The sequence below is a fragment of the Balaenoptera ricei genome, chromosome 6 (genome assembly GCF_028023285.1).
Source record: "Balaenoptera ricei isolate mBalRic1 chromosome 6, mBalRic1.hap2, whole genome shotgun sequence".
NCBI classification, from domain to species: domain Eukaryota; kingdom Metazoa; phylum Chordata; class Mammalia; order Artiodactyla; family Balaenopteridae; genus Balaenoptera; species Balaenoptera ricei.
In genome coordinates, this window is record NC_082644.1 from 56626515 (window position 1) to 56639422 (window position 12908).

Below are 12908 nucleotides of genomic sequence, written 5' to 3' on the forward strand. Positions count from 1 at the left end.
ATGCGCAGAGGCTATAAAGTGAACAAGGTGGACCCTTGCTCCAATGGAGCTTGCGTTTTAGTTGAAAAAAAAAATACTAAGCACATAAACAAGGTAACTTCAGATATGGCTAAAGGATATAAAGAAAACGAGTAAGGGGAGAAAGAGTGAGGGGTATTTTGGGTGGTAGGCAAAGAGCTACTTTAATTAGTCTGAAGAGGACAAGTTACAGCTGACAGGTAACTAACAAGGAACCACTAAAAAATGAGGGAGAATATTCCAGGTAGGGAGAACAGCAGGGGCAAAGAGCAAGGAGCTTGGCAAGGTAAAGGAACAGAAAGAAAACCAGTGTGACTTTAGTGTAGTCCATGAGGGGAATGAAAAATGGGGGAAAAAAAAGTTGAAAGGGTCAGGCAGGTGTAGATCAGTAAGGTTTTATAGGACACAGAAAGGACTTAAGGTTTTGTTTGAATTACCTTACAAACTCACTGGAGGAAATAAGAGACTATGGAACTCTCTTATACGCTTTGCTTCCGTAAATTCTTCCACCTTCTCCAAGGGCTGCTCTTCAGCCCAACACATTCCCCATCTATATAATGACTCTCTCCAGAAAGGCGCCGGACCCCAAATAGACACATCTTGCCTCACATAAACTGTGTGTATGCTAACATCAAAAACAGATCTGGAACCAATCAGGGGAATGTAAATTACAGGTTGCTTGATGTGGCATAACTTCTGCCTGTTGGCCAGTGTAGGTGTGCAGCCAAAAATGTACTCTGTGAATACAATTGTTTGGCAATTGCCGGTCTGTCACTTGTCCAAGTGGTAAGTGTGTGAATGGATTTGTATGGGTAATGACTCTGAAATTAGCAACTAGTTTTTTTTCATCTCTCTGTGATACAGGAAAACGCATTGCAACTTGGCTCATTTCTGGAGAATTCTTGTGATGATCCTCAGTGGCTCAGAATATACATTTGGTCATCATTATCCCTTGTGTAATCAGTTTCTACAAACTATAGGATAATGTTACAGTTATGTTTACAGAATAAGAGAACACGCTCCACACCTTAATCAAACCATTTAAAGATGAGCCTTCTTAGATAACATGCATTTATATATATGGCTAGTCATTAGATATCTACTCTATACTTTGAGTTTTACTGTAGTGAGAGAAGTAATCTTCTGACTCCCACTAGAAACCTCCAGCTAAACCATGTGCCTAAAACTCTAAGGTATTTACTGTATAATATTGTCGAAGTGTTCACCAGACAAACCTTTCCACAACAAGATGGTGTAGAGAATTCACAAAAGCAGAAGTGACTTGAAATCTGCTCTGAAAGGGCCTAAAAACCGTCAGGAATTTGGACCCAATCAGTACACAGAACTGCAGGTGCGGTGACCCCGCTGTTAAAAAGTTGGATCCACGTGAATAATAAGCTTAATCACATTTTCAAAACAGCTGTGGCTACTTGGGCTGCCTAGTCTCTCGTCAGTCACGGCTCCGGAAAATTTTTAATTATTGCGAAAATTTATATTAAACTTAAGAGCAGACTGTGCAATCAAAGAAAATACAACTACATAATTCCAAGGCTGCTTATTTTCAAAGGAATTTGATTCTGACCTCTGAATGCAATTGGGCAGTCAGTCTCTTCCTCTACTTCGGGGAAAAGAGAGAGGAAGGAGAGATGATTTTCTCTTTTTAGTAGTAACCGGTAACCAGACCTGTTGTTCTGCCAAGCAAGCGTTCGCCTTCTTCGAACCTGATTGCCAAGTGCTCAGAGGGTGGATGCTCGAAACCTGTGACTCCCTCCCCTGTCAGATAAGCAGAAAGTTTGCTCAGGCTATGATAAATCGGCACAACGCGGAGATGTTTTTGGCACAAAGTGTACGTTAGGAAGATGACGGTGATTAAATTCACCCCCCTCCTCCTCATTCTTGCGGCCGGGAGTGTGTTTTGCCTGCATTTAAGAAATGTCCTTCAGCGGCAGGCGTGTGCGCGCTGAGCCTGCGGCCAGCGTTTTTGCATCTCCGGGGCAGGGCGACTCGGGCCGGCTGAGTGTCACCCACAGATGTGACCGGTCTTCCCCCGCGGGCACCCGCGGAGGCGGCAGCGCCGTTCCTCTCCCCCCGGCGTCTCCAGCCCTCGGCCCAGACCAGGGGAAGGGGAAGGAAGCCCTCGCCGCAAGCCGGCGTCTGGCCCGGCACAAAAGCACGCCGCCACCAAAAAACTTTTCCCCCCAGCCGCGCGCAACTTTTGGCCTTTTCGCCCACCACGTTCTCGTCTCGAGTTTCTGGCCCCTGGGGTTTCCTCCGCTTCCCTCGCCTTCCCCAGCGGCGCGCGGGGCAGCGCGGGGGGCACGGAAGGGGAGAGGAGGAGGGGGTGGCGGCAGATCGGGAGGAGGAACTGGTCATAGGGGACCCACACGGGCGAGTGCCCGAAAAGGAAAGCGACGCCGCGGTTTGCTGCAGTCGGAATAAAGTTCGCGCCCTTTCCTCGGCGCTTCGCAGCCTCCCCTCCGGTCTCCCCCACTCGTTTTTGACAGCTGGGCGCTACCGGCCACCTCCACCTCCAAGCCCGCACCCCCCGGGGGGGCGCCAAAGTTGTTTTTGCATTCCCAGAGAGAGCAGGGGGAGAGAAAAAAAGTAACAGGGCGCGGGAGAAACATATCCTCCTTCACTAGCCCCCTAGAATCTGAGGACAACCAACCAAACCAACCTACTTTTATTTTGCAAAAGGGAAACAACATTGTAGTCGCGACAGTTTTGGAGAGAGAGAGAGAGGAGAAACTTGTGCGGCTTGCAAATCCGCCCGAGGTCACCTCGCCCGCCGGTTCTCCCCCCCCCTACCCCGCCCCCCAGCAGCCCCCTCCCGGGACAGTCCGTTCCTTTTTTTTTTTTGTGCCGAGGAACCGGGGGAACTCAGCAGGCTCCGACTTGGGGAGCGAAGGCGACCCTGCACGCGGGTGTAAATCAGTCACCTGAGCGCAGAGGGGCCGCGGCGAGGGCGCTCGCGGGCGGGCGGGGAGAGGCGGAGGCGGCGAGAGCGGCTGCCCGGAGGAAATCGGGAGGGGGAGGGAAAGAAAGGCCGAGACTGAAGGAGCGTGAGGCGGCGGAGGGGCTGGTCCAGGCGCGGCCGCTAAGAGGAGACCAAGAGGCGGGGGCTGCACTTGACAACCAGCATGCCGAGATGGTAAGAAGTTTCCACCCTCCTTTCCTTTTTATTCTAGACTTCGGAAGAAAGGAGTCCCGCGTCGGCGCGCCTCGGGGGCCGCCCGGGGGCCGTGTTTTCCTCCAGTCCAGCGGCGGGAGGTGGAGGGGGGCGCTGGGGAGGGCGGGCAGGAAAGGAGAGCCCCAGTCCACCCCGGTCCCGCTCCCGAATTCGCCCCTCAACTTGGCCCGAGTGGCGGAGGAGAGCTCCAGGTGGGAGGGCGGGTGTGCGCGCGGGCGAGGGGGGCTCGGGAAGGTTGCCCCTCTCGCGGCCGGCGGGGCAAGGTGAGCGGTAAGCGGGCAGGCGGCTCCAGGGAGTTGGGACGGGCCGGGAGGCAGGCGGGGGCTGATGGAGCGCTGGAAGGAGCTCGGGGCGGAGAGGAACGCCGTTTGGACCCACGGTAACTTTTAAAACTTGCCCGCGAGTGCGGGGCCGGCGGCTGGGCGTGGGCGCCTGGGCGCGCTGGTGTGCCGCGCGGGGAGGACACCGCCGCCCGGTCCCCGGCACCTCTGATTTTCCCCTCCTCGCCCTCCCGTTGGGGAACCCTCCCTTTGTAAATGAAGAAGATGTAGGAAGTGCTCCTGGAGGTTTTCTGAAGAATGTGTAAAACGCAGGGCAGTAAAATCAACCCTAAAGAGAGAGAGAGATTTTGAAGTGGAGTTCGACAGGAGCCGATTTGTGTTACTTACACATTGACTGGAGGGTGGCATTTGGGGCCCGGGGAGAGGGCAGGATAAAAAAAAAAAAAAAAAGAAAAAATACCCCACCTACACCTGGGTGAAATTCTCTGTAAAGTGAGGCTGCGATTTAAAAAAAAAAAAAAAAAAGTTCCAAGTGCAAGTGGTGGAGAAGATGGGAAGGCGTTGCGAAGCGAGATTCCAGCACAGCCCCTCTACCCGAAGCAGCTTCTCTGCAGCGAGGCAGCTGGCAATTAGCTCGCCGGCTGCTGAGCGCTCTGTCCGCTTTCGGGGAAGTGATTTGTTAGAAATGGGGCTGGACCACTCCCTTCCTTTTAGTTTGCTCCCACCCTTTGCTGCTATTGTTACCCCCTCTTGGGGTTCTGATATACTGCGTTCCGCATGTAGATGGACTATGTAAGAAAAAGGGAGATAGTGGGTTGGCATTTTTTTTTTCTCTCTTCCCTTCCTCCTAATGTGACATCTCGTTTCAGTGATCAAAGTCACGACTGGAGTGTAGGGGATGCGACTGTCAAATGCAGGCACCAAAAAAAAAAAACAAAAAAAAAAAAAACGTGAGCCCAGGACTGAGGTTACAGTAAAGCTGACAGAAATTAAAGTGGTTTTGAAAGCAGTGTGCGATTTACGGTGGTTCGCATTTACCCTAGAGTCAAGCTGTGTAAAACTGATGTACAAAAGACATCATGAAATAATCCTGTGTACCCAGGATTAAAGTGGCAGAAAGTGGCCTGTTTTATTATTTCTTATGTACTTCGTGGACAGTTGCAATGGTTGGAATCTGTATTTAAGTGGAGGCGTCAAAACAAAATATTAAATATATCTGTTTAGCACTTGAGGGTTTTTCTTATAGCCGCATTTTACACAAGAACACTGTACAAGCCGGTTGTAGGTATTATTTTCCTTCCCTTCCCCCCTCGCCTATATACTATTTGTCTACACATCTATTCCCAAATACTAATCACTTTGAACAGTGGTTAAGCGCATTTGTCACCCACTGCTTTGTATTCTGCAGTTTCAGATGTTACTGTGCACACACATACATTATTTAAGTGGTGGAATTTATTCCTGTGTAGTGTGTCTGACTTGAGGACATACTCAAGAGTAGTGAGACCCTGTGCAAGTTAATAGAACTTGCTTGATTGACCCTTTGGAGTCACCCAAAAAATCCCTTGTGAACTTTCATAGGGTATCTGTGTTCTGTGTTACATTTATCGCTGCTTTATTTAAACTCTTCAGCCTTAAAGAAGTTCTTAGTTGGAGCTGCTCTTTCTGTTCCTGGAGAGTAGTAAAATCCAGATTGCTAATCACTTTACCAACGTACAGGAGTGTCTTCACCTGAGGGAAGTAATACTGAGGCTGAACGTGAACTCGGTTTGAGTATCTTGTGAGGAAAGTCTCAAACTGTCCTTGAGAATATTAAGTTCGCTGTTGTTTGCATGTAAGGCTTTGAAAAAGAACCAACCTCGCGTGATTTTAAAAAATAAATAGGAAGAAAATATTAATAGCAGTCGTACCTTCCCAATACCTGACGTTTTTCTTCCCCCTGAAATGTAAGATATCTGTCAGGCAGGGATATGTGATTACAAAAAGCAGCAGACAAAAGCGGAGCTGACTATTGCTATATTAAAATGTAAGTGTTACAGTTTGAATTTTCAAGTGAGAGTTTTTGAGTTCAGTGCTTTACATAACATTTTGTCCTAATCTTGCTTGCTGTCAGGGATGTTTCATGGTTGTGCAATTGCTGCAGTCAAGAATGCCAATTTGCATTCCAGGAGTGTCATTTGATTACTTTTATCTGCACAGCTCCAAGACCGGCCCAGACCTCTCGTTTCATCTTGCCATGTCACGAGTCAATGCTGTGTCGTCTTTTCAAAAATCTGCCTGATTTAGACAAGAAAGAAAAGTACTTTCATGTTGCAGCCGCAGTCCCCTGCTAACTTGTCAGCAGCAGGATATGATTCACTTGAGCCCAGAAGAATGGAACAGAGAGGCGGGTTAGGCAGTTCAATAAAGCCCACGGACAGGTAGTGTGTGACATCCCCAGAGAGCCACAGTTAATGAAGAACAGGTCTGCTTAGTTCTCCACACACTGACCTGGTGCTGTCCCCACAGTTTTCTCATTTGATCTTTCCCAGCAAATTGATCTTTTCTTGTATTTTTTTGCCTTCCAAGTTAGTCCTTGTGGGACCGAAATTAGCAGAGCAACTTAAGTTGGATAATACAGCTGTTCAGAAAAGAAGAAATTGGACACTGGCTCAAAAAGGGGCGGGGGTGGGGGGAGCTTTCCTTTTTGTTGTTGTTCCTGGGAATATTTCTTATATTAAGGGAGCCCCCAATAGGTGATGACTTGAAGGTAGTGGTTCCCTTTATTTTTAATTTTAGAGTTAAGGTTCCAGACAATTTTAAATGTTCCTTGAGTATTTGAAAGGTGGTCCTAATGAGTAGTAGGAGTTCGATTTAGCATTTTTTCATTTTCACTTGTTTGAAATGATTTGCCAGTTGACTGTGTGTCTTTTATGGCTATTGTAAAGTAGACTAAATATCAATGGCATACTTGGACTGTATTTATAGTCTTCTGAATAATGACAATCCCAAAATATCTAGGGCTGAATAGCAGAAAAGATTAAACAATAAAAGTTATTAACAGTGTTGTATATAAATATTATGGTACATGGACATGTTTTCTACAAATTACCATCAGCCTCTTTTATATAAAAGCCACAGATACACTGTTAATAAAATGTTTTTAAAAAATTTCAAGATCCTGAATTTATATGTAAGTTTTTAGAACTGAGACCGGATTACAAGTAACAACGTCTGTAGATAGATACTCATTCATGCATGTCCTTATTTTTTGATTAAATTTAGTTTTAGCAAGTGGGTAAATCTAAGTTGGGAGTTTATATATAGTTTAAACAGGTTAAAGTTTCACTATAGAATTTTGTATCTAAGGCTTAGGTTGGAAGCAGTTGATAGATTCTTAACTCATTGCGGACTTGAGGAGCAGTGCTTTCTGAATTCCTCTGCAGCTGGTCTCATTTACCATCTACATCCTTACAAGAAACAGTTGAAAAACATTTCTGTGGAAGGGAGGCAGCCTCCTCAAATCTTTCCTGTTGGATGGGAATTACATAGGATCATTGGATCATTGGTTAGTAAACTCCTCTCTCAAGAGCTAGAGGGAGCCTCATGATTTTATTAGATATACTTAAGGTTTTTTTTTTTTTTTTTAAAAATCACTCTAGCAATCAAAATGTTGCAGAAAAAGAGATAATGAGTACTGGCTTAGTGTTTAGGCTTAGAGGTGCTATTGTAGTTTCTTTTTTTTTTTTTTTTTTTTAGCTGTGATAGAAGCAGCAGAACTGTCTCCAAGAACAGTCAAATAGTCAGCTAAGATTTCTAGGGTTCTACCTTTCAGATGATCTGAGGATCAAGCAAAATGCACCCCGATACATTTTAAATCTGTTTTGGTTTGCTAAGTACTGTTTGTAGCTTTGTCAACTGATGGAGGTCTGTTAAAGAGGCCAACCTTCAAAGTTCTGTTAAAAGGAACTTCCTACCAAATCACTGAGGAGGGGGGTACCTTCTTTCTGTTCACTCAGGGCAACCTCCTTTTTTTTGAAGTAGTTATACGCATAACTGCCGTACTCTGGAGAGAAAACTCCTTTAAGATAAATACTTCATGATATAAGCATAAATAGTAAACCATTTATAAAGCCAGTGTATTAGGGATCAATAAATTAGTTAAATTTAAAGAAATAGAACTTAAGTGGTATTAACTTCAATATTTGTTTAATTTCACATTTGTTTATCACTAAAATCTGTGATGTTTACTTTAAATGGTCATTGATCATAATTGCGCTTTAATATTTATATGCTAGTTTTTAATAGCATTACTTTGGACAAACTTATTTACCATTTAAGTAAATAATACAATCGGTGAGATAAACTACCCAGATTGGTCTTTTTTTAATCTTCTGCACAGTAGCTCTCATTATGTTGCTAGCCAATAAAAGTCTTTATTTGTGGCTTATTAGAACCCTCAGTACAAGCAAGAGTTCAGCTATAATTTAATTTGGCTGTTCAAAGAGGCTCCCTTGTTTTAAAGCATGTTCTCAGTACGATTTTACCATTTATTGTGAAACTATATTCTAACTTGTGCTTATGCATAGGAACAGTTTTACAGATATATCATTTTTTAATGTTTGGCCATAGCAGAGTCATACATTTTTTTCCTTTAAAAAAATCTGTATCTAACAATGTCAGTTTTTTTTCCTTTTGCTTTATTTTTCCCTTGACATTCTGGAGCACTTTTTTCTTGGTGATTTGAATAGCCTTGTTATGATAATTTAAAATCAGTTCCCCAAGGAATATAACCTTCCCTTAAGGTATAGTGAGTGGGGAACTGAAAAAAAGTTAATTCCATAATTAAGAATTCTAGCCGAGGATGTTTCACTACTGCAGTCACTTGAAATTACAAAAAAGTTTGCCTTGTACTTTACACATTGCTAGGGTGATAAATTCAGTTTCCTTACAGGAAGCTGCTGGGAAGTTTTGCAGTGAGTGGAAGATGGTTTGAGAGTTTTGGTGGTAGTATTCGTAACAAATCACTTGAAGACTAGACCTTGACTATAGAACTCTAAGATGAGCATTCAGGAATTCTTCCTCAAGGAAGGCAGAATGTAGAGCTGCTAAATGAGTCACTGCATGTATATTTTACCAGTGGGAATCGCATCAAGCCACCCCTCTAGATACAGTATTTAATAGTTGTCAAAATGTACAGTATTGTCTTGGAACTTGTGGTTCACGAGTTCATAGTCTCTGCTTTTTTGTGTTCAGTACAAAGATGTAAGAACCCACACAAAACATTTTTCTCTTATTATGACCTTACATTTGCCAAAGTGCCCCATGCTGAAATTCCTTTTCAGTGTCTTTTTTTTTTTTTTTTTAGTCCAAAGCCAGACGTGTACCCAGACACAAAAGCCTCTGTGTATAGCAAGCTGTTTTAAATATTGTGACTCGACGATGTGCTGTCCTTTCTCTGCTTGAGCCAAGGATCTCTGCTCAGTGTCTGGATTACCAAGCTCCTTCTTCATTGTACCTCTTGTCAACCATTCCTATTCATTTAACCTTTCATTAGTGTCTGTGCAGCTTCACTGTCTGGAAAGGCAAGGAAAAACCGAAAGACTCCACTGTCACAGTTATTAGATTTCTCGGTTACATCCCAGCAACCATAGAGAAGTGAGAGTCGACACTATTGTCGTGCATGCTGCTGTCCTGGGGTGCAGCCCTTCTGTGCACGTCAAGGACATGTGCCACATGTTGACATGCATCCCGGGGATAAATGCACAACACGGGGGATAGGCCGATGCTGGCAGTAATGAGCTCTGTAGGAGTTATTGCAGAGACCAACAGTTTGTGAAGGAATTTTGCTTAACAGGCCAAGGAGATAGACAGAGTTGAGGGCTGCCAAGATTTGCCTGTGCGGAGCTTAAGTCAGTCGCATTGTTTTCAGCTAAACTTCATTTGAGGGGAGAATTGAATAAGTTGGACAGCAAGGAAGAGTCTTATTTTCATTTTTTAATCTTTCAGAGGACCCGAGTGATGTTTCTGGTGACTATTCAGTGTATTATAACTATTTTTTATACTGACTGAATCATCTATGTAAATGGATCTATTAGCAGTTTGTTAATTCTTCCATATCTAGAAAAGAATTTAAGAGATATTTCATAGATGTCATATATGTATTTTAAAATCTATGTAAAATAATGTAGCCTATTTATTTTCCTATGTTACTATTTTCCCCTTTTGATTTCCCTCTAGCATCTTCTGTATTATCCCTTGATTCCTTAAAAATGCAGTTGCCTTGTTGCCTCAGTGTAAAGGAAGAAAAAGATGATCATTGGATTATTTGCAAATCATAATAAAGACCAATATTTGCAGACTTTGGATTGGAAAATATTACTCAACATCTTAAGATTCATCAGATTACTTTTTAAGAATTCTCAACACATTTGAATAGAAAATGGTAAATTATAATACCTGCATCTCACTTTACCCACAAGTTCATATATTTTTTTAAATTAGGAAAATCTTTGTTGCTAGGGGCGACTAGAATATTTTTGTCTTTCTAATTTAAATAATTTTTGTCAGTTTACCAAACTTTTTTGGGGCTCCCCAGTAGCTTTGCAAATATATGAATGATTTATTACTGAATCCTTATAAAGTGATTTTTAAGTTTTACTTGACCTTACCTTCTTTAGCCAAGGCTAACTTTTTCACAGTTGTATTTGAAACTTTCTCTGCTAAGCTTTTCATGGCGTCTTGTGGGCCAAGTTATCTTTGTTTCATGGAGGAGAGATGAGCTATTTCCACATTCCTTTCTTCAGGTGGGATGATACTCTGCAGGGAAATACATATTCATTCAGTAATTGACAGCTAAGTGCCCAGCCAGCCCAGGGCCATGTCCCAGTCTCTTGACCATTGGATGGAAGTTCTGTGCAGATAGTAAGATGAATGTACTTTGATCATCTCAGGTGACCTGGTGGCCTTCCCACGGACAAGGCAGGGGTGTGTTAACATTGCCCCTTCTAATATTCCCGTTCCCATTCATTATGGTTTGTGTTGGCAGAAGTAGAAGAGGAAGGAGGGACATTTGAGGCTGTAATTTTACCTTCCCCCCAAAAAGCCATGTGGTAGTTAAAGAAAAGGAATGCATGTCAGGAGCTACTCTCTAAAGGAATTCTGCACCTATTCTTCATGCAGTCAGTATCTCAGCTGGCTGACCACGCCTTGGAAAGCAGTTGCACCACTGTCCACTCCAGAGTGAGAACAGCCCGGGGACTGGGTTTAGAGGCAGGTCCCATTCTAGTCTACCTAGGTCTGAGAGCCTCCATTTCATCTTTGGTAAAACAAGTGAGTTTTGTAATTTCTATATTTCTTTCCAGTGGGAGCACTTTATATTTTATGTGATAAGACTATATAATCAGAGCTGTTTACCATTTTAATAGCTATATTGAGATATAATTCACATACTGTACAATTCATATGCTTAAAAAGTACAATTAATAACATTCCATTGTATGGCTGTAGCACATTTTATTTATTCATTCATCCAATGATTGACATTTGAGTAGTGTTCACTTTTTTGTTATTACCAGTAATGCTGCCGTGAACATTTGTGTGCCTGTGTTCTGTTTTCATTTTTGTTAGGGATATACCTAGGGGTGGAATCGCTGAGTCATGTGGCAACTCTATCTTTCACTTTTTTTTTTTTAATAAATTTATTTTTGGCTGCATTGGGTCTTTGTTGCGGTGTGTGGGCTTCTCATTGCTGTGGCTTCTCTTGTTGTGGACCATGGGCTCTAGGTGCACGAGCTTCAGTAGTTGCAGCACGTGGGCTGAGTAGATGTGGCGCATGGGCTTAGTTGCTCCGTGGCACGTGGAATCTTCCCGGACCAGGGCTCGAACCTGTGTCGCCTGTATTGGCAGGCGGATTCTTAACCACTGAGCCACCAGGGAAGTCCCTACCTTTCACCTTTTGAGGAACTGCCAAATCGTTTTCCAAAGCAGCTGCACGTTTTACATTCCCACTAACAGTGTATAAGTTTCCTAATCTCTCCACATCCTCTCCGAACTTGTTTCTATCTGTCTTTTAATTTTAACAATCCTAGTGGGTGTAAAGTGATTTTGATTTGAATTTCCCTGATGATTAGTGATGTTGAGCATCATTTCATATGCTTATTGGCCATTTGTATATCTTCTCTGTTTAGCAGAAATGTCTGTTAAATCCTTTACCCTTTTTTCATTTAGGTTGTCTTTTTATTGTTGAGTTGTAAGCTCTTTATGTATTCTGGACACAAGTCTTTATTAGATACAAGATTTGAAAATATTTTCTCCCATTCTGTGGGTTGTCTTATTTTTTTGATGGTGTCCTTTGAAGCACAGAAGCTTTAAATTTTGACAAAATCCAATTTATTTTTTCTTTTGTTGTTTGTACTTTTGGTGTGCTAAGCAATCATTGTCTAACCCACGCTCATGAAAATTTACTCTAAGAGCCTTATAGTTTGAACTCTTACGTTTAAGTTCTTGATTCATTTGGGCTAACTTTTGTGTATAATATGAAGTAGGGGTCCAGCTTCATTCTTTTGAATGAGGGTGTTCAGTTGTTCCCAGCATCATTGGTTAACAGTTCTTCGCCCCTTTGAATTATCATAGTACCTTTTGGGAAAATCATTTGACCATAGATGTAAGGGTTTTTTCCCCCTGAACTCTCCACTTAGTTCCACTGATCTGTATGTCTATCCCTGTGCAAATACCACAGTCTTGATTACTGTAGCTCTGCATTGTTTGCAACTGAGAAGTGTGTGTCTTCCAACTTTGTTCCTCTTTTTCAAGATTATTTTAGCTGTTCTTGGTTCTTTTGCAGTTTATTTTTATTGTGATAAAAATATCACATAAAATTTAATAACTTAATCATTTTAAATATACAGTATAGTAGTGTTAGCTGCATCTTTCTGTGCAACAGATTGTTAGAACTTTTTCATCTTGCAAAATGGAAACTTACATCTATGCCTATTGAACAACAACTCCCCTTTTCCCCTCCCCATAGATGCTGGCAACAACCATTCCACTTTCTAAGAATTTGACTACTTTAAATACTTCATATAAATGGAATCATGTGGTATATATCCTTCTATGACTGGCTTATTTCACTTAGCATAATGTCCTCGAGGTTAATCCACGTTGTAGCACATGACAGGATTTCCTTTTTTTTAAAGGCTGAATAATATTTCATTGTATGTATATACCACATTTTCTTTACCCATTCATCCTTAGATGGACATTTAGATTGAGTCCACTTCTTGGTGATTGTGAATGATGCTGCAGTGAACATGGGTGTGCAAATAACTCTGCAAGATTCTGCTTTCAATTCTTTTGGATATATATCCAGAAATGGAGTTGCTGGATTATATAGTAGTTCTATTTTTAATTTTTTGAGGAACCTCCTTTCTGATTTCTGT

At 42.5% G+C, this 12908-nt stretch overlaps 1 protein-coding gene across 3 annotated transcripts in view; it reads left to right on the forward strand.

The window, feature by feature from the left end:
• Positions 1-3064: 3064 nt before the first annotated feature.
• The window catches only part of BNC2 (basonuclin zinc finger protein 2), a 413802-nt gene continuing 403958 nt past the window's right edge, over positions 3065-12908 (forward strand). For all 3 annotated transcript variants that reach the window (XM_059926408.1, XM_059926410.1, XM_059926411.1), the window contains exon 1: positions 3065-3169. In XM_059926408.1, coding sequence (XP_059782391.1) covers positions 3167-3169 — 3 coding nt within the window. In that variant the 5' untranslated portion in view covers positions 3065-3166. The remainder of the gene's footprint in view (positions 3170-12908) is intronic.